The following is a 23,282-nucleotide window of genomic DNA, read 5'->3' as shown; positions in this document are numbered from 1 at the left end:
CCCAATGGTATCCTGGTGTGCACTAAAAAGAGTGTTGCCACCAGGACATTGGGCATGATCCTCCCCCTCTACCCCACCCTGGTGAAGCCACATCTGGGGTACTGCGTCCTGTGCCAGGATCCCCAGTTCAAGAATGACACGGAACTACTGAAGAGTCCAGCAGAGGGATACAAAGATGATTAGGGCCTGGAGCATCTCACAAGGAAAAGCAAGAGATCTTCAGCCTGTCGAAGAGAAGACTGAGGAGGTCTTGACAATGCTTATAAATATTTAAGGGCAACAGAACAAGGATCAATGGGCACAAACTGCAACACAAGAATTTCCATGTGAATAGAGACAGAACTTCTTTACTGTGCAAGTGACACAGCACTGGAACAGGCTGCCCACTGAAGATGTGGAGTTTCCTTCTTTGGAAATATTCAAGACCTGCCTGTACGCTTTCCTGTGTAATCCACCATAGCAAACCTTCTTTAGCAGAGGGGTTGGACTAGAATTACTCTAAAGGTCCCTTCCAACCTCTACAGTTCTGTAATTCTGTGACACAATTTTTCTTTCTTTCTTTTTTCTTTTTTTTTTTTTTTTTAATCAATGGTTCCATTCAATATATACCGTTCCTATAAAGTTACCTTCATCTACAAAATCCCCAGATACTTTCTGGCTCTATGATGTCAATTGGATCGGTAACGGATCCATGATTTTCTTCTGCATAGAGATATGTTACAAAAAATATGAGATGCAGTCACTAAACACATCTTTCTCCCACAAAATTCTGACAAGAATCTCCAAATGACTGCATTAAAATGTTGCTTAGCAACAATTCCATTCATAACAGAAAGGTTAACACAAGTATAAAATGATCAGTGGTAACCGTGAATATGTTAATGCAGCGTAAAAAAAGTAATTTCTATACAATCACTGTTTCTAAAAAGCATAAGGGGATATAACTATATGTTCATATTATAATTTATAACTCAATTCAGTCTATAACCAAAATTTAAAAAACACTTTGTTTACTCAAAATCACAGTTTTCCAATTCCATGTCAGGCTTGGCAGACTTTCATTGAGTGATTTGGCAAACTCTAATCATTACTAGGTAGGTCATTTAGCTTTAGCAGTTAAGAAAATGGTTTGTTAGAGAAGCAGAGTTAAAATTAGAAGTTGACAGTGCTTACTCAAGGTGTGCTTCAAGACTTCATAGGTTTCAGAATCAATATTGATCTTAATATAATATATATATTATATATATAATTATATAATATAATAATACCTCTGCTGGCTTAAGAAGCATTTGAAGGTAGGTGCACACAAATTTAAGAAAATTAAAAGAAAAATTAATTTACTTAGAAAGCTATTAGGAAATATATTATATATACCTTGTGTTTAATATTAATTACCAAGTTCAGTATCACTCCTTACAACGTAGTTTGTCGTGTCTTAAATGTGCATAAAATTAAAATACTTACAAAATGTCAGAATGATCAGAAAGTATACAAGTTCGAAAAAAAAATGTAGGCAGCAGCTTAGAAAGAGCTACTTGCTTTTTGCTAGATTTTAAAATAATAATAATAATTTAAAATAAATAAATGAATAAATAAATTAAAAAAATATAGTGCCTACAGCTGATTTGCAAGCCACATTAAAACACAGTGGCTAAGCACTGAAATTCTCTAATTCTTGCTTTCAGCTGAGCCTTTAAAAAAGAAAATCAGTTACTTCTGGGTATTTTTTGACCTTGAACAGTTATGTATTTGATCAAGAATCTTTATATGTCTGTCTTGTTCTATAGTTGGTTGGGTTTTTTCCTTTGCTGTAATTGTCTTAGGTTGTTACCGAGTATGAAATTTCAGCATTCCTATCATTTCAGCAACACACATCTAGGAGATATATTTTCCTTCAAGACTATATTTCTGTAAACAATCTCAAACAGAAACTAAATCACAATATATTGGTATTGTTTTTGAATTACTGTTTAGCAACATTCAATTTAGTGAGAACAGATGAAAAATCAAAACCACGAATCTAAACAGCTCTTCTAAAGATCATGTGAAATATCCATCAACATTTGCCCATGCTCCTCTAGAAAATATGGCAGAAAGTCTAGCGTGTAATAGAATGGCAGAAGAGGAAAAAAAAACAACAACTACCTTTCACTCCTAATCCGGTAGAGACTGAAATGTAAATCCAAGCCAAACTGAAGTGAATAACTCATAATTCTGAATTCAAGTAAAGGAATGGAGTTTTCCATGTTAGTGAGCCCACAAAACCAAGTTGTCTGTTAAAATACAATCTATACATGCCTGAAGACTAGATCATTTATACACTCCAAATTTCCTTATCCTTGCTTAAAAAAGACTCCTTATATCCTCCTAGGCAGTACTTAGACTTACTCCCTTCTCAGGGTTAAAACATCTTTGTTTTTCAAGTTTCCTCTCTTGATTCAAATCTTTTAGTCTATTCCAGAAGCCTCTCCAGCTGCATCTGTTTTAAAATCTCTAAATATTTCAGGTGATGGCTTACCAGTCCTTTTAATGCTTGCATTAATATTAGTACTAGAAATACTTTAACTGATTATCTTCAGATTAAAAAAAAAAATTCTTTCCTGACCAGAGCGCTTACTGCAGTATCAAGATACATGATCTTGTACTTCATACTATCGATTTTCATTTCTTTTACTCTACACCCTCAGTACTGTTCAGTGATGACAATCTAATCCCACTCTCCACTGACAATGCTGGCTAAGTTTTTGTCACGTATGTTTGTTGGTTCAATAGCACAGATTTATTTTGTTGCCATATTCCATTTAGGCAGCCTTTTACACTTCCTTCAATTTTTATCCTAATGAACAACTTCTCATTTTATATTATATCAAATGCCTTCCTAAAGTCAACATAGATTTCATGTGTCAGAAAGAAAAAAAGATAAATTAATATTCACAGCCAGCAGGTTAGTCTGCTGCCAGTAAATTCATTTTCATTTTGTGCCATTGTCATTAACCTCTATGTTTAATTATTTCTTCCTCTAGAACTTTCACATCATTTAGGCTAGAAGAAGAGATGCGTAATTGCCCCAGATCAGTCTTTTCTGTTCAGTATCCTAAATGTTCTGTAATCACACAACACTACTGTAGCCACTGAAAAAACTGATAAAAATCCTATTTATCAAACCTTTAGTTCTGTATCTTGTTTTCATCAGAATGCAGTAATGGAAATCGGTACTTAAAATGAACTCTGATTTTCTTTAAAAAAAACCTATACGGAGACCCTCTCTCCTCCCTCATCTCCAGATCATTATTCTTGCATTAAACTAAAGCAATATTTCTCCTAGTTTTGTAGCTATACCTCTTTCAACTCTAACCCTATAAATAATTCTCTAATGTAGTGCTCTACTAGTTGTGTTCTCCCCCATTTATACTGCTGTAAGACTTCAGCTAGTTTTTGCAATAGATATATACTGCCTAATGTCTATGACACTTTTCCTGGATGGCTGCCATCTCTGTACCAAGAGAATCTTCATCTTGCCTATAGGTATTTAGCTTTCTTTGTGCTATTCTGGCCACTACATTCTGAAAGAGAGAGAGTGACAATGACATCCTGATCTCTAGCCTCATGTAGAAAACTATATACCACAAAAAAAGATTCTGACAATATACCAAATATACCATTGCTTTCTGTTTGATCTTCATGAATACTGGATAGCGAACAAAGTCTACTGAATGATTCTCTAAAACTGTCCTCATATTATTGATGTAATATTTAAACACACATCATGCTTGTTGAATGACGAAAATACAGCCTCAAAAAAAGCAAAAGAAAACAATGAAATCTTTGACTGTCAGATGGGTTAGAGCCAGAAAAGTAGTATGAAATGCAAAGACAAAATGTTAGGAGGTTTCTGTAAATACTAGCAGAGGTCTGAGATACCCATTATCAATAAAATGTAGTTGGATATACTCAGTGTCACAGCAGAGTAAAAAATATGTGTGTCTTATGGTTCCCAAAATGACCTTTTCTCTGGTCTTCTGCAGCCTATTCCTGCATTTCTTGCCTTTTCTTGTTTTAATAAGGTACTACATGCTACACTTGAATTTTTTTCCCCAAAGCTCTGACAATGCCATTGCTTCTCAAGCCCTAGGACGTTTCCTACTGTAGACAAAGCAGCCCCCAGCTGCAAACATGAAAGCAAAAGCTCTCTAAGCAGGATTTAATTAATTTTCTCATATTTTGAATTCAAATATGTGCACACTAATATAGAATAACTGTAAACAATGCTTGAGAAGTTTTGCATCCAGCTTTCCATTAATAATGTTACCAGGATCACTAGGAATTGAGCTCAGACCTTAGAGCCTTATACTAACTACACGGGTGCCCTGGTCTGTTATTTTTAGAACTGTATAAAATAAAGGTTGGCTCCGTGTTTCTTTTTATGATGTACAGTTCGAGCTCAGAACATGAAAAAATGGGCAAAAGTTGAAAACAGACACCCCCAAATGATGAATAATTGGCCATCAGTGAATTCTTTATCTTTGGATTGCTATTGAAGGAAGCAGCTGCTAACCAAGGGGAAAAAATGACCAAGCAACAAGATATTCCACCTGCCAGAGCACAGGAAAATAATATCCCCATGTTGCAGAGTACACATGATAGAGTAAGAAGGAGAGAAAGAAGTCACCTGCATCAGTTGTGGTTTCCCTGACTAAAGAGCTCTTGAGCCTCAACACCTCGGCTCTTAGGGACCAAGACCATGAAGTACAACTGTGCTGACTGCAGGGTAGTATACATTCACAGCTAATTTAGGACATGATTGTTAATAACTAGATGCTTTGAACATACAGTAATATTGAATTACAATTATTAAGAATGAACTATTAGCATGAAAAGTTAATGAATATCAGTCTAGTATAGTTTTAAAGTTAAAACCAGACCAAATTTATCATTCTAAACATTTCATCACTACAATCTTCAGATATACAAGTAGAGACACACACACATGAATAAAAGCTCTTGCAACACTTCTCTACTCATTAAGCTTTCTCATCTTCAAGAGTCTACATATAAACATTACTTATTCAGCTTTTCTATTCCACTATGCTTTATACTACTTTAATGTTCCTCTTGTAAATTATTTCTGCATTGTTCATTTAATGATTTTGCCTTCTGCAGATACCTATGTTTTTCCCAATAATATAAACAAATAACATTCCATTTGCCTTAATCTCACTACTGCTTAAAATTCTTTTCAATCTCTTCATGAATATCCACCAAAAGTAAAATTTAGATAGCAGAAATGAAATTGGTAGCAGGCTTCCACTCAGTACAGTCAACATTCTTGAAAACTATCACTTAAGGTAGAAAAAGATACCACATGTAAGTAAATAACTTGGAAAATAAGCCTTGCCTCTCAAAAGAGAATGAATAAATAAATAAAAGATAAGGTGGTTAACCTTTTATTTAAAAACATTATTCAAAGAAAAGCTCTCAACAGATGATTATTCTGAATCTGACTTCTCTTAAGAACTTACAGAATTTCAACCTGCAGAACAGTGGAATCGCCTGTTGAGTTTTGTTACTGAATATAATAGACTATGGATCAAATCATAAGTTTGTGCTATTTTCTGAAAGCACAAAAAAACCACCCAACAAACAACAGTCTCGGTTACCTGAAAAGGCACCCTGTGAACGTTCTACTTCAAACAAGACTAAGCAAAATACCAAATAATGCATAACTGTCATGGGTTTGTAATTTTTGCAATAGGTATTCCACATCATAACATTATGTGGAGCACAGAAAAGAACATCCTAGAGGACCTCACGGTCAGAGAGGGAAACACGTCACAGAAGTGATGCTCGCTCTCTCCCTCACTGCCTGGCAGCAGGTGTGGGTGTGCTTCCAAGCCGTGGCACCTTCAATTTCAAAGCAGGCTTCTCGGTCTTCAGAAAACCTCACTCTCTTTCTTATTTTACTTGATTTATTAGCCTCAATTTCAATTAGATTGTATTACATTGTGTTATCTTGTATTCCAATATCATAGTTAGTAAAATAAGTTTTCCTCCTTAGATCATTGCTGCTGCTCTGTTTGTTTCCTTGAGCCCAGCTCCCATCTCCCTACCCCTTTTCTTTTTCCCTTCCCATCTGTTAGGGGCCGGGGGGCCCTCGGGCCTGCTGCCATCGCTGTCACAGACATAGACTGATCTAGATAACTCTGTGACAATAACAGAAAGAGTATTAGTCCATACTACTAAGAAATTTTTCATAAACTTTTAGAAAATCTGTAATAGAAAAAAACATTCTTCTTGACAAATGAATTGCAGATAGCACATATACTGATATTGTTCTCTCGTGCTGTTTTAATGTGTTTAGATGTTGGAGGTGATGTTCTGCTTTTTAAGGAATATATTAAACTTTGCTTGATATCTTTTTGGCAGAGAAGAAGATCAGGGAAAAAGTAAATACTAGACAAAAGCGGTGATTAACAAAATCACTAAATGGTTGTGGATGAAAGGGACCTCTAGGGTCCTTTTGGTCCAACCTCCCTTGTCAGCCAGGGATGCCCAGAGCCACTTATCCAGGAAGCTTCTGAAGATCTCCAACAAGATCCCACACCCCTAGGCAATCTATGCCAGTGCTCCATCACCCAGACAACAAAGAGGCGCTTCCTGGTGTTCAGAGGAAACCTCCTGTACTGTTGTGCTAGCTGACTCTTGTCCTGGTAAGGGCAACCACCGAAAATAGCCTGGTTCTGTCTTGGATCTTCCTTTCAGGTATTTATGTACGCTGATGAGATGACCTGAGCCTCCTCTTCTCCAGGCTGAACAGTTTTCAGCTCTTTGAGCCCCTCCTCACAGAAAAGGCGAGGTCCTTCAGCACCTTCATGTTCCACTGTCCATTTGAAGCTTTATAATATTCCCAGGCCTCCCTTTTACTGAGCAGAGGCGGACAGAGCTGGACACAATAATCCAGGTGCAGCCTGAGTATATGAAGCAATACCAATAGCATCGCCATAAGTATCATTTCAAAGTGTACTACTTTTGGCTGGAGAATAAAGTTAATTTTTTTTCATAGCAGCTGGTTAGGTAATTGATGTGATTTGAATTTATGAAGAAAATAGTTTGGTAGCACACCAATATTTTAGTTGCTGCTGAGCAGCACACACAATCATGCCACCTTCGTTTCTCACACTACCCCACCAGTGGGCTGGGAGTGGGTAGGAAGCTGGGAGGGCACACAGCCAGGACAGCTGACTCAAACTGACCAAAGGGATATTCCATACTACCTGGAGTTGTGCTTAGCAATAAAAGTTGGGGAGAAAGAAGCACAAGGGGAAAGATTTGGAGTTATGGCATTTGTCTTCCCAAGTGCTAAGCGTGATGAGCCCTGCTTTCCTACACATAACTGAACATCCACCTGAGAATGGTAAGTGGAGAATGAATTCCATGTTTTGCTTTACATAGTAAACTGTCTATCACAATCCATGAGTTTTCTCACCCAGATTCTATTCTCCATCACCATCTTCAGTTGTGGTAAGAGAGGGACTGGCTGTGTGATTGCTACCTAGCTGCCTAATGGTGTAAGCTACAAAACAAGAAATTACAGAAAAAAATACTATTAAAATACACTACTAGTATTAAAAAAACAAAAACCAAAAACACCTGTGTGAAAATGTTAAGTCTCAAAATAATCAGAAATGTATGTATTAACAAAAGTGTATGTATTACATGTATACCTATTAAAAATAGATCAAGCAGTGAACACATCTTAAGTATCTTCCCAAAAAAATCTGACTAGAAAAATTCTTGCTCTTCATTCAGATTGAATGCTTGTGTGTTAATCAGCATTTTCTCAATGTTTTTTTTCCTTCCTCAGTGAACATTTGAGTAACGTCTAATTAAACACAATTCTTATCTGGCAAGTTAACAAATTTAAAAATATATGACATTTTTTTTCTTCAAAATATATCAAAATTATAATTTGGTACTTTGTTTTAAAAATAATGGGAAAAAAGTGAAATTAATTATCAGTAAAAACAATGAATAAAGTCTCAAAAATGAGAAAATGGATAAGTTAATTGTAGAGGAAAGAGAACCGGCAGTTTTATATTGTTATTTGATGTGAAAGGAATATCCCTATGCAAATTAGAGTAAAGCAAGTAAAACAGCAGCGTGGGTAGATACAATATAAATCTTCAGAATAACATAACATAAGAAATTAGCAAAGTGTACTAAATTACAAAAATATTTCTTGTCTGAAATACTAATAGAAAAGCAAGAAAGTCATTACAGTTAAAAGAAGAGGCAGCTTTAATTATATGAATCTTCAGAAACTGTCATATCAGTACACTCATTAGCTACAATGAAAGTTGCTCCTGCTGATCTAAGAGTACTTAGAAAACAGGATTTGTTATACTTCAAAGCAAAAAGGTATCTTTAATTCATGTACTGTAGTAGGGAATTAAGCCTACTTCTCGTATTACAGAAGTAGAAACTAAAACTTTAGTATGTAATGGGGGGAAAAAAAAAACAATAAATTAAATACCCTGAAGTAAATTATAATTGCACAGGTAACCTCCCTTGCTGCTTGCCTGGGAAAGATATATTTAAAAAAAAATTAAAATATATTTTTCTAAAGGAATAAGTAATTTACATATTTTAAGTGTTTCATCATTTATAAAGTACCATAACCTAGATATTGCTAGTGAACGGAGAAACTCTCGTGAGTGAAATGTGAATTGGTGACTGCCTCGGCCACAGTGACCACGAAGTGGGCGAATTTAAAATCTTTGGTGACAGGAAGAAAATTGACCCCCAGACCACAGCTCTGTATATGAAGAGAACAGATTTCAGGCTGCTCATGGAACTAGGAAGCCTTTTTAAGTACCACCTCCTGATTGCACAGAAACAATCAATTCCAAAATGTCACAAGTCAAGCGGGTGGGACAGAAGGCCAGACTGGCTGAAAAGGGATCTTCTTCTAGAGCTTAGGTGGAAAAAGTTGTATGGCAACCGGAAGCATTTTCAGGTGACATGGGAAGACCACAGCAGTGCTGTTCAACTTTGAAGAGAAAAAATCCATGCAGCCAGTGCTCAAAGTTGACACTGACCAACAGTGTGGAGGACATTAAAATGTGTTTTTTTAAAATACATTAACAGCAAAAGGAGGGCCTGAGAGAACATTGATTTGTTAGTTGAGGAGAGCAGTCACCTTACAAAGCAGAGACATTTAATGTCAAATTTGCCGACGTCTTCACCACTGATGATGAGCACTGGCACTCCAGGTGCCCTGATTTGAAGGACTGTGATTGTGGTAATGATCAATTCCAAACCAATCCTGACCTTGTGTGAGATTTGCTGTTTCACACACGAGCATATAAATTCATAGGATCAAAGGGGATTCATCCCAAAGTACTCAAAGAATTGGCTTATGTCACTGCAAGACCACTCTCAATAATTTCTCAGTGGTCTTGGGAATCTGGAGAGGTTCCAATTGACTGGAAGCTGGCAAATATTGTTCCAGTTTTCAAGAAGAGCAAGAAAGAAGATGCTAGTAATCACAGGCCTGTCAGTCTCACTTCAGTGCCTGGTAAAATTATGGAGAAAATTATGCTGGGAGTTACTGAAAAACACCTGAAGGACAATGTGGTCATTGGTCACAGCCAACAGAGGTTCATGAAGGGAAGGTTCTTGTTGAACTAACTTAATTTCCTTTTATGACAAGGTCATCTCTCCTTGTGCACAAAAAGGACATAAAACACTTCCTTCAGACATTCACTGTGCAAAAGTTAGTATATACTAAGTCAACTTTCTTCATAAAAATATACTTCTGCAAAAGTACTTAAAGGATTTTAAAATACATGAGCTGTGGTCTTTAGAATCCGCTTGACTTTCTGAAATTCCAGTGCAGAAGGAGTCTTCAAGATAGAACAGAATATTACAGGTTATGAAACCAGTAAATAAATGCTGATTTGCCAAAGGCATCCTAAGTTCTTGTCTTTTTCACACAGTATAAGTGCAATGCAAAATAATACACTGAATAAAATTCAGTACATAAACTTGGAAACATAATCATTGATTTTCACCCATCAACATTCTGAGTGAGATAAAAATTCATCTAATCAATAATGAATACCTAAAAAAGAATAGAAAATCTGGACTAATTAGTAATTTTATCGACTGCACTTTGAATGGTCAGTATTCATTTCTCTTAACCTCTGGATAAGACAAACAGCAGCTTATGTAAGATGACCATTTACACTGAAATAACAGTTTGAATAAGTTACATTTTAGTTATTCTTGCTGATACACTACATTCAAGCACAATACAGTCAATAGCGTATGATTAACAAAAAATCAGTTGCCAGTTAACAGAGTTCTATGAAAATAAGGCATAAAATAATAAACACATTCAAAGAAGAAATTCCTTCTATTATCAACAAAAAAATTAGATGAGGGACTTGGAATGTCTGACAGCTGAATTTCTAAGTGGTTATAATACCCTAACCGCAATTGGAAACTCTGAGAACTGTGATAACAGAAACCAAACTCAATGTGGATGACCACAATCACAAGATCTCTCTATCAGGAACACGTTTTGCAAAGCTATCATCTCTTTCTTGGAGACTGAATGAGGCATAAGAGTGATTCTGAATAAAGCAATACAGATAAACACTGATATTCTCCAAAGTGACATAAACTAGAAAATGATTAACTGAGACAGCCCATCCAATCTTCTTCCTGCAAGAGTATGACAGTGCTGAGGTGGCGTCAATTTCCAACTCCATGCTTAGTCAATTTAAATTATTTAAGCTGTGATATAATATGCAGAAGAAACTATTAATTAAGAACTTAAAAGTAAAAAATATGCTGCTGCTGTATTGAGATTTATCACATTCTACACTACATTACGAAGCAGTAAAAAGAGGAATTTATTTTTCTAGACTTTCAAAACTACTGTTGTATGAGGAATATACAGGCAAGGAACATGAAATTGTTCAAATCCATGTTTAAAAAAAAGATGGAACAATGGTATGATAGCCTTTCTGCATTTCTAAACAAAAGGTCACTCAGTAATCATGGAACCACAATGCCTTGGGTTGGAATTGACATCAAGGCTCATCTAGTTCCAACCCCAATGCCTTGGGCAAGGTTGTCAACCACAAAATCAGACTGAAAGATGAAAGTGATTTAAGATCTTTTAACAGAAAAGAACTTCTAGAAGAAATCTGTTTTGGAATCTGAATCTAAAGGATATGTTAGAAGTGTAATGGGAAATCAAAGATGGAATGATACACTCTGTTCAAGAACACTTGCACATGCAAAAATTACCGATCAGTGATTTAGACCAATAATGTGCACTCTGAAAATAATATTAGAATAAAACACACATCATCGCATAGAAAAATGAAGTACTGGAATGCACTCAGAATTAGTTATACAAACCTTTACTAGCTTTATCCAAATGCTGAAAATCCTCAACAAAATTCAGGACATCTTGATATTTTTCTTCACACACTTCTACAAGAAAATGGAGCAGTGTCGTTTTTTGATCTGCTGACTTTGTGTCTTTCAGCTAGATAGAAAAAAAAAAAAAAAGTGTTAAAACACTGAGGGCAAGATTGCCTCTGAACATTTTAGTAATTAATATATATCGCTAATTGTGAATCAGAAAAAAGGTAAGAACAAGCTGTTGAACTGGAACAGTTCTTAGAGAAAACGTGAAGTAATTGACTTTTATTTCCATCCTTGATTAATTTTTTTCTATGAAATGTTTGAGTTAATTCCTAAGAAATAGTATGTGTTTCTCTTTTAAAATTTATTTATTTAAGCAATGCATCAATGTCTGAAATAATTATCAGAATTATGGTAGAGTAAACAAAAAATTCTGAGCTAAATCTGCAAAATTTATCAACAAATTATGTAAATTTCCACTCCATGAGATGTATCTTCACCTGTGATGCTAGCTCTGGCTTAACAACGTTTAAGTGTAAGCTACAGTCTCAATCTGCACAAGTCCTAATTCACTTCACAGACCTGAATGTTCAAAAACTTAAGACTTCCAAAATCTTTAAGCATAAACTTTTCTGTCTGAATCATTTGTACATACAAAGTGATTTCAAGCCTGATCAGTTTAGAACTTGTATCTGTGTGTGTAAAAACACTAACAATTAACAATAAGCAAGTATTCAGCTATAGGTTTCTGCTGTAGCCATCTGATTGGCTTGATATAAGAATTAGAAAATCAGATAAATGTGTACTGTTTGCTTTTCCCATACTGTCAAATTGGAACAGAGAATTCTGAATGGTGCTTAATGATCAAGTCAGCATTTCATACCTTTCTGTTAAAAGTCATCAATTATTTTCTAAGATCAAGATGATAGAAACAATAAGTCTGCTGAGCTATGAGCCTTCATTATGTCATTTTTTTTCCCTTTACACAAACTTGTTAGTAATAATGTGAGATGGAATTTTCAAAATAAAACTCATATAGATCAAAACAACCAAAAAAAATTAGGGTCACTACTGCACTGTGTAATAAAAGAAGTTAATTCTACTGTATTGGGATTCTCAGTGATAAGTATCTCAATTGTTGGAACATCACACAATTTCTACAGTGAGACACTGCTTAGAATATATTTAGTTAAGAAGTTAGATTAAAAAATAAACTCGGTTTATAAACATGCATTTATGTTTAACATACCAATATTTAATAAACTACTATTAGCACACCAACATCATATCTCTCTTCTCAGTATATGTAGCCGACCTATTTACATTTCAGTTCTTCATGATGCTGGAAGAAGTCAAGATATGGGTTTATCTTCTTCAAAGCAGATAATTCATTGAATTTCTCATGCACAGTCAAAAAAGAAAAGAACAGCAACGGTACTGTGAAACCCTACAGAAAAATGCTGAACAGAACACTAAGCAGTCTGCAATTGATAGCCTCATTGTTTTTCAGTCAAGAAGTAGTGGTTTGGGTAGGATCATCTTTTGATTTAACACTCATTTTTTGTAACAACTGAATTGGTTTATTATTCTTAGAACAGAAGGGATTATGCATTAACTAAGAAGAACACACTGCTCAGAAAAATACAAAAAATTACTCGTACATACTTCTACCTCTGTGTTTCAAGACACAGTTCCATAACCAATGAAGGCTTGGAACTCATATGGTTCCTAAAAAGCTTCCCAATACTTCCCAGCTACCATTAAGTCTGCATTATCTCACTTGAGAAAAGAAGTTTTTAACCAGCATGTGGTTAAAATGGTGCATGGTCTGGCATTTACAAACAATCAGTATGAAGCAATGCCAAATCAAATATGTATGAAAACTTTGGCATTTGAGCTTTAATTTTTATTTGTAGATTTCCTAAGTAAAGGAAATATATTAAGTACTGTAATATATGATTATGTATAATTGAAAAAGTCCTGAAAGATGCAAAATAGTACCACCATTTCTAATCATATGACATAATATCAAAGTTACACCATAGTACGCATTTTGATCATAAGGAGAGAATTACCTTTTTCTGTAATGGCTTATACCTTTATATCTAATTCACTAATAGACTATTAGTAGCAATCAGTATTTTTCCTGAGCAGAAGATTAGATGTCTACTGACATCCATTCCAACCTGAATTATTCCACAATTCTAAGAAACCCAATTCCTAACAAGTTAACTACATAGGTTGCTCCAAAAACTAATGTCACCTATTTATGCTCATGGAAAATACAATAGATACAAAGAGCACAATAACCCTAATTGTTAGAGTAAATTCTCAGCTCCAGAGCACTATTTGTCTACATAGCCACTACCATTAGCTATATATATTCACCAGCAATGAACAAAAGCTTGCATACCATGCCTGTAAATATCTGCATGGCCATCTGGATTGTGGATTTTTTTTTCACATAGCTGTTGCCACTGTTGAAATACACCACCAACTGTCTCACTGCGCTAACACACACTGTTCAGTCTCCATAACAATATGAAGATAGTTATTAAAAGCATTTTGCAAAGCAGAATAAATTTGAAAAGAATGATCTTGGGTAAATAATTAAAGGTCTAGTAGATAAAAATAGTTTGAACTGCTGTACATAGGAAAAACTGACTTTAGGTCAAAGCTTACCCTACAGTGCTCTGGTATTAAATGCAGTGGACAAGCAAGTTAGATTTGCAAGCTTACACATTATCTAGCTTTACAGGAGGCTACACTACACCATTGGAGGGGAAAAAATCTGAGAATATGTTGGTTATTGAAAACCTAGAGCATGAGTTAAAATCTTTTGGCTTAACTGAGATGCACTAAGTGAAGCGGAACTGTTTTGGTCTACATACAATACATATATATATATATATATACATATATATATATAATATTTATTTTTATATATATGAGGAAGCTCCAAAATAATGCCTCCTATGTTATTATGTTGACCCTCAACATCAAAAGTGGATGTTGGTGGCATGGCAGTAGAGGTCAAACCTCTGATTTTTGCTAACTTTTGTGAAATGGGTAATGGTGGTGGTGGGGAAAAAAAAACTATAACATAAAATAAGGGTTAGTCAATTGGGCCTAGAATAGTTTTTAAGTTAACACTCAGGAAAGAATAGATGTCTTCTTGAATTGCATCGTCACTCTTTCAACTTTTACATAAGGAAAATTAGAAACAGCAGGAAACTAATGAAACTAAACAACAATAAAAGGAAAACAGAATAAGGAAAAATGTTATAAGAAAAACATAACTACCTCATAACAGATTAAAATCTGACAGTCTTGCAAGTTTTCAGACATGTAAATTTACAGTACAACCAGGATCACATTGATACGGTCCTCCCATAGCCTAAGTTTTTTTTGCTTTTTATTATGAAATATGAAATATTCTGAAGGTTTAAATGCAAGCCAGTCACAAGATGACTGTACATAAATAAGGTCTGCATTTTTCAAATCATCATCCAATGTTTAGAATTAAGAAGAAATAATAAATAAATACAAATAATTAACTTCAGGGAAAATATCAAAAGAAGGCTTTTAGGAAGTGCAATGAAAACAAATAAAAAAGTGAATGTAATACTCCATGTGGACATTTTAAAACTCACTTTACAGAGAGAGCTGAGATTATATCCAAAGGTCTGTGCATTCCGAGAACCTGCATTCATGTAGTTTCCCATTAACAGTACTAGTTCCAGCAGCTTGCTGAAGCTTTTACTCTTTTTTATCTCTTCACAAGCAGCACTGACAGCCATGATGTCAGGTTTGATGTTGTTCACCTGCTCTTCAAACTGAAGCTTAAAAAGAATAGCACTGAGCCGTGGCCGTAGTCTCTTCACGTTGCTCATCTGATTGAAAAGAAAATAGGAGATTTCCTTTAAAATTCATGCTACACTGTACAAATGCATACAATCTGAAATGATTTATTGGTGTGACAGGCTTGAAGAAGCAATATATCTGCTATAACTGATAGCAAATGAACGAATGAATGAGAGACACTTGGGTAAGCAACTGAAATCCCATCTTGTGGTTAATGTGAACTGCCCCCATCCTTTCCCAATAACTAGTATGTGTAAGCAATAAATGATAAAGTGTCATCATATATCATATCTGTCAACTCATATACCAAATTCTATAAAACTAATCCAAGTTTATGACCCAGTAGTTGCAAAGTAATAAAAGTAGTTCACAAATTCTGTATAACTCAGGATGTACCAAAACAAGGCAAATCACATTTTCTGGTGCAAATATTTAAAAGCTGATTTCAATAAAAGCTTAATTTAAACTTGTAGAAAAACAACGGTTCTGAAAAATCCCAGCTATGAAACACTTAATATAATATGCATTACTATATGCTAGTATTTGTACCCCTCTATAGTCCTAGACTTTATACAGTTAAATTAGGCGAAGCAGAATGCTCCTAGGAAAAGAGTAACTTCTTTAGATCATATGCAAAAGACTTCCTCTATGCTTTACTAGTCAGGGATTTTCAACATAAGTTTCAGTCTTCCTATATGACTTTGGTCCCTGAATTCCTACCCTAGAGATACTATACACATTTTTTCCTGTATCCAAACAAGACTGAATTTTATTATTACTTTAAATCAAAGAACATGGAATGTATTCAATAAATTAAATCTCCCTAGCTTCCAGTGTACTTCACAGACCTTTTATCCCCACCAGGCACTATATATACCTTGATTTTTTCCATCTTTCACAGCAGAAATCATATTTTGTCTCCTTGCTCTTTGGTTCTGAATGCATGGAAGAAACACTAGTGTAAAGTGCCTCCATGAGTGTCTTCCCTCATTTTTTCCTATCCCTGCTTTCCCACCAATACAACAAATTCTTTAAGACTTTCTTCCTGATAGTCATATTCTCCTTTTCCAAAGGCAAAGTTGCAGTCAGTAATGCCTTAACAATACCTGAAATCCTAAACTAGTAGATTATGTACAGGTTTTTTGTTGATGTTGTTGTTGACTGCAACTCAGTCTGGACACAGAGAGGCTCTTTTGTTTGCTTGTGGGATGGAGGATACACAGATGCACAGATTTACTGACAACTTGTTCAGAATGGAGTGGAGTCACAGCTTTTACTTCTCGGAGATGAGTTAGGACTCTAATTAGGACTCATTTTCCTACAAGGAAGCATCTGAGACTGAGAAGTTCTGAAATTAGTTCTATTTTTAGCAGGCCTAACAGCCATCAGAAAACTATTTTCATTAAAAGGTACAAATGGAACAGATATCAGAAGACTGCAAAGATTTCCTCATAGGAAACCAAGTTAGAGTCTAACATAGGAAAGGTCTTGCATAAAACCTCTATTTCAGGCAGATGACAAAACCAAATAAATTTATACCAGAAGTCAAGTGTAGAAGTAATTGAGTAATTTCAGTTAGAATAACATAATATCAAATCAAATGGATGAAAGTCTCTAAAAGTCAAAGGGATAGACCTCTTTTCCAGATGGAAAAATCTGGATCAATTAGTTCTAAAAGTACTTTATACCTCCTAATGCTATCACTTTTAGTGTCTCAATATGAAAGCCATGAAGATATGAATAGGTAATCATGGTGTAGATGGAAATATCTGAAAATCATGACAGTGGGTGTAGTATTTTCTACAAGGCAGAACCACTGCACTCACTCCAAATTAAAAGTAGAATATGGCACTATTATGGTTTAAGCAATATACAGTGGTAACAGACCACAACAGCAGACGATTATGATGTCTTTGATGTGACAGGCATGACATACAAAAAAAAACAAATACAAAAAAGACAAAACAAAATAACAGTAACAACAACAACAAAAACACAACAGATCTCTAGCACGTTCTTATTTTGTATGATCTTCTCTAATGATTCAGCGAGTCATCCAAGTTAATGTCCTAGACAGGAAGATATGTGTCTGTGATGAAAACAGTAGAGGTAAGGAAAAAGCATTCTACTGGCCTGAAATATCACATAGGTGGATACTGTTGAAAGACAGCTTGCAGATGTTGGAATAAGCTCCCCACTTCTACAAAATGGTGTCAGGGAAAGCAAGTCCGAAATGACATGCAGCTCCGCTGAGCTCTAAAGTCTGAAGCTAGAATACATGAAATATCTGCATAGTCAGTTCAAGCTACAGAGATCTAAGATACTGACTAGACTCTATATTCTTTTAGCATAGCTGCCCTGTTAGCCAGTCATGTGGATACATCACTTAATGTAGATGAATACTTCCAAAAAATAAAACCACTAAAAAAGTCCTTGAGGTTGTTCAGCATCTATATGTCAAGATCCTACACTGATCAAATCAAAACAAAATACCTTTTCTTAAGGTGTCCAAATCACAACATGATAATCAGTTTCACAAAGACTATTGACATTTTTAATGAAGCAGAAGTATTGTGCTGTGCTACCAACCCAAATTCAAATTCTCCTAAAGCCCAACACACGGATCCATTCTTATTTGGCACCAAAGTTCATATGCTTTAAAACTTTTCAGCACTAATTAAATGGGAAGTCTCTATAGCGAAACATATAGATATCAGGTATCAAAACTGCTAGCATGGAAAGAGGTTTTGCACAAAGCCAGCAAGTATGTTTTGGAACGCATGAAGGAATGCTGCAACCAATAAAGGTGGTATCAGCCACCTGGATAACGTTCCAAGTTGAGCTGAAACCTTGCAATCTATTCCTAAAAGCTAAGAGAGTGAAAACAAACTCATAAAGTTTGTCTTTTCCCATATAATTTCAGTCTTAAAGCAGCATCATTCAAGAAACAAGTGTGGAAAGTCTACTTTGGGATAATTCTTTTTGATTCTTTCATGATTACTGGTGTCTTGGAAATAAACAAAGAGATAAAAATGTGGTATAATCCACATCAAATTTAGTGGCCCAATGCCATCTTCCTTAAAGCATAAAACATTTTTCTATTACTCTTATAATCTTTCAGGATTTTTCTTTTATTTTTTTTTAAATTTCAAATGCAATCTATATTTCATAACCAAACCAAAACGTCTAAGCTCAGAAATTATTTCATATCATCTGCCCGGAACCCAAATTCCAGACAAACGTTAAAGGCTCTGACAGAAAAAAATTCTTCTGTTGTAAGGAAACTGACACTCCAAGTATGAATACTGTCAAATTGTCATAGCAAATTCCATAAGACTGATGCAATATGGGTGCACTGGAATTGCTAGGTCACAGCCTGAACCAGTAGTTGAGCAGTAGTTGAGAAGGCATGGCTAACTGAGGGAACTCAGGTGCAAGCAATGCACTTGAGTGACTGGAAGGGGTGGAGCCTATATCCATCCCTGCTCACCCTCATTTAAGGATTAGCAGACAAGAAAGCAGTATCTCTTTGGATAGAGATCACACTCTTTTTGAGCTGGTGCTGGTTGTTAGAAAGGGCAAGCCAATTTTCCTTCTTTATTACATGCTACTGCTCCATTGTGCCTGCACCCTGCTTGAAGGCACTGTCATTGGTTTCTTTTGCCATACAATGGGTAAAAAAAAAATCCAGTCTACCAATGCATGAAAGCTTTCAGTTACTTTGAGTCATAATGAGAAACAAATATTTGAAAAAGCTTCTTAAGTGAAAACAATACAGCACCGATTTTTATCAGTAATGTTGTGTGAAGTGAAACGAATTCTCACTGTGTGCATCAAATCAGAATCAAGACAAGCTCTTGAGACACTTAGAAGAATCTGCAATGTGAACCACTGATCAGTTAAGAGACAAAAGATGATCACTGATCTCAAGTTGTAGGCAGATCTACCAAGAAGAAAACTGAGAGAGCCTATGCCCTTGCCAAAAAAAACAACCACCACTTCCAAAACTCTGAAGTAACATCATAACTTCATAAGACAGTTAATTTTTTACTTATCTTTACATTGTGCTAGCTGTACTAGAAGCATTCAAAATAGTTTTGACAGAACAGAATAGAAGAATGACACCTATTGGTAACAAATACTTCAAAGAAACATTCATCTCTTGTGCAGAATCATAGAATCATAGAATGGTCTCAGTTGAAAAGGACCACAGTGATCATCTAGTTTCAACCCCCACAGCCCCCTCCCCTCCATATGATGGGCCACCAACCACTAAACCAGGTTGCACAGAGACACATCCAGCCTGGCCTTGAATGCCACCACGTATGGGGCATCCACAACCTCCTTGGGCAACCTGTTCCAGTGTGTCACCACCCTCTGTGTGAAAAACTTTCTCCTAATCTCTAACTTAAACCTCCTCATCTCAGTTTAAAACCATTCTCCTTAGTCCTATCACTAAGCACCCTCATAAACAGCCATTCGCACTCCACACTCCCTTCAAGTACTGGAAGAACACAATGAGGTCTCCCTGTTGCCTTCTCTTCAAGCTAAACAAGTCCATTTCCTTCAACCTTTCCTCATAGGAGAGGTGCTCCAGCACTCTGATCATCTCAGATGCCCTCCTCTGAACCTGCTCCAAGAACTCCATGTCCTTGCTGTTTTGGGGGCCCCAGGCCAGGACGCAGTATTCCAGATGGGGCCTCACAAGTGCCAAGCAGGACATTCACCTCCCTCTCCTTGCTGGCCACCCCTTTTTTAATGCAGCTGAAAGCACAGTTGGCCTCCCAGGCTGCAAGCATGCACTGCTGGCTCATATCCAGCTTCTTGTCCACCAGGACCCCCAGGTCCCTCTCCACAGGGCTGCTCTCAAGGAGATCTTCCCCCAGCTTGTATAAATACCTGCGGTTGCCCTGACCAAAGTGCAGCACCCCGCACTTGACCTTACTGAACCTCATTACGTTGTCATGGGCCTACTTCTCCAGCCTGTCCAGTTCCCTCTGCATGGCTTCCCTTCCTTCCAATGTATCAACAGCACCGTTCAGCTTGGTGTCATCTGCAAACTTCCTGAGGGTGCACTCAATGCCATCATCTATGTCATTGATGAAGATGTTGAGGAGCACTGGTCCCAAGACTGACCCCCTGGGGAACATGGCTTGTGACCGGCCTCCAGCCTGACACAGAACCATTAATCACAACACCTTGGCTTTGTCCAGCCAGCCAATTCCTAATCCATCTTACAGTCCATCCTTCAAATCCACAACTCTTCAATTTAGAGAGAAGGATGCAGTGAGGGACCACATCAAAGGCTTTGCAGAAGTCCAGGTAGATGACATCCATCACCCTTCCCCCATCCACCAAAGCCACCACTCCATCATAGAAGGCCACCAAATTGCTCAGGCAAGATCTGTCCTTGGTGAAGCCATGCTGGCTGTCTCGAATCACCTCTTTGTCTCATATGTGCCTTAGCACAGCTTCTAGGAGGATCTGCTTCATGACCTTCCCAGGCACAGAGGTGAGGCTCACTGGCCTGTAGTTCTGCAGGTCTTCCTTTCTCCCTTTCTTAAAAATGGGAGTAATATTTCCCCTTTTCCAGTCTCCAGGGACTTCACCAGATAGCCAGGATTTTTCATGTATGATGGAGAGCAGCTCAGCAACCACATCAGCCACCTCTTTCAGAACCCTAGGATGGATATCATCTGGCCACATGGACTTATACCCGTTCAATTTAATGAGGATGGCTCAGGCTCAGACTTGTTCCACTGTTACAGTGGGACAGGAACCACTCCCCACACCCTCATGCAGAGGTTCAGGGTCCTGGTAGACACGAGAAGCCTGACCACTGGTGAGGACTGAAGCAAAGTACCCACTGAGTACCTCAGCTTTTTCTATGTCTGAGGAAGCCAGCTCCCCATTACCTTTCATCAGAGGGGGAACACTTGGTCTGTCTCCTCCTGCTGATGTACCTGTAGAACCCCTTCTTGTTATCTTAGAATCATCATCTTTCAGTGACATACAGGAAATAACGTAATCCAAACCATACAAGTCTCACTCTTCAAAGTTGCAACCTCTCAGATTAGTGAAGATCATGACCACTACCTTCAGAAGGTATTTCTGGAGCTTGGTTCTCCATGCTGTGAAGATTCAGTGTTTAAAAGATACCAACACTGTAAGAGTTAAGGATGTTCTCCCTTCACAGGCAAATTATTTAAGTGGTCTAATTTGCCATAAATATATTTTAACTGTCACAGGTGGTATATAGTGCTAAGTAAATCTTTGACAGCATTCTTGGGAAGGCTCAACTTGCTGATGGAGAACCTTGAAGAGAAAAAGCAGCATAAACGTGAAGAAAGACAACAGAAGAAGGCAAAAATTACAGAAGGAATTTTACAGATGGAAATTAACACAATAAAAATATGTCACAGTGCTGATAGACTTTGCCTCTAGGATTTTAAGAAAAGTGAAATGGCTGTGATCAAGCATTAAGTATCAGGAACACCTCTTCAAATATACTATGATATTTTCTAGACCGCAGTGATAACATTAATACATTCTGAGTTATCCTCAGTGTGAACATACAGGTGAAATCATCAGCTGAATATGGAATTGATCATTTTAAGTGTTTCCTGAATTATTTAGGACAAACTAGCCTTCATCAGGTCTCACTCTAATCTTCAATTTACTCTAGTGAAATCATATTTTTAGGCACAGAATGATTAAAAACACATCTATCAATGAGCAAGCTGTGAAGCCACATGAGAATAGCTTGCCAAATTTTATTCATGTTAGCTATCAGTGTAACTCATAAAAACTAGACATTAATTATTTCTGAAAGAATATTTCAAAATTCACCCATTTTATCTTTGAGTAAGTAAAAGTGATCAAGCAAAACACTGTTACTTTTTTCTCATTCCCACACTATGTGAAAATATTTTCAAAAATATCAAGTTTTAGGAACAGAAATAAAGTAGAAACTATGACACATAGTGCTTCAAACACTATCCTCATACACTTGACTGCTAACGTAGTTGCCTGCAGCCAAGGTCGAATGTCCACTAAAAGCATCCTAACAAGTATTAGCAAATTTTTACATCAACACTGTTTATAAAGAATGTGGAAAAAAAAATATGATTTTTAAAATAGATCTGTATTTATGAATTTAAAATCATATTAATAAATCTAATACGTCCAGGACTAATTTCAGCCACTAAGATTTGGAGGCACTGAAGAGTTCACTTGCCTCCTAATGGCTTCAGTTCCCTCCACTCTGAAAAACCAGATCAGAACTACTATTTGGAACAGTTTCTTGTGCAATGAGTTGTTAACATAAGTTGGCCTCAAGCCTGAGCATTATTGCATTGGCAAGAGTGTGGAGAAAAGTGGATGTGTGCATGTGTGCTGATGGAGAGGGGGCAGAACTTTCTCGGCTGGAGCAAAAAGAAAGCTTACCCTGTCATAAAAACATGTAATTTCTTTAGAGATTCATTTATGTTCTGAGTACTTTGGTGCTCATTTATATAAACTATGTGCCAAAACAACTTGCGTAGGGTGAAAGCAAAGATCTGGAGCCACCTGACATGGGGCCAAACATTGCTGTACTCCTTTACAGTTCCAAAAGCGCCCTGAGATGTCAAGCCCCAGAGATGCAGCAATGTCTGCTAGACACTCAAGTTCTGAATGTCTGGAATCAATGTGCTTGTATCCAAGTTCCCTGTTATGTAATGCTCTGTCTTCCCTGTAGTGAAAAAGGGAAGATGTATTTTGTAACCATTATGACTTGACTTCAGAAATCAATCTGCCTCTGTCTTATTCTGAATCTTCAATTATCAAATTCTGGTTCATGCTAACTCTTGAACTATCGACAGGAATTATTCAGGAATTCTGCACAGACTAAAAGGATACCTATTCTATGCCTGGAATTATTGTTTCTTCTAGCAAATTAGCACTACAGACAACTAAGTTTCAATATTCAATAGCATTCT

General features: G+C 36.5%; 1 protein-coding gene across 1 annotated transcript in view; it reads right to left on the bottom strand.

Moving 5' to 3' along the window:
- DIAPH3 (diaphanous related formin 3) overlaps positions 1 to 23,282 on the bottom strand; it is a 218,915-nt gene that overhangs the window by 86,103 nt on the left and 109,530 nt on the right. The window contains exons 21-22 of the mRNA XM_072344791.1: positions 15,093 to 15,332; positions 11,431 to 11,560 (exon numbers count right to left, since the gene is read on the bottom strand). Of these exons, the coding sequence (XP_072200892.1) occupies positions 11,431 to 11,560; positions 15,093 to 15,332 (370 nt within the window). The remainder of the gene's footprint in view (positions 1 to 11,430; positions 11,561 to 15,092; positions 15,333 to 23,282) is intronic.

This window comes from Excalfactoria chinensis, chromosome 1 (assembly GCF_039878825.1).
Source record: "Excalfactoria chinensis isolate bCotChi1 chromosome 1, bCotChi1.hap2, whole genome shotgun sequence".
Classification (NCBI taxonomy): domain Eukaryota; kingdom Metazoa; phylum Chordata; class Aves; order Galliformes; family Phasianidae; genus Excalfactoria; species Excalfactoria chinensis.
The sequence above is the reverse complement of the archived record's forward strand: the minus strand, read 5'-3'. Positions and strand labels throughout refer to the sequence as shown.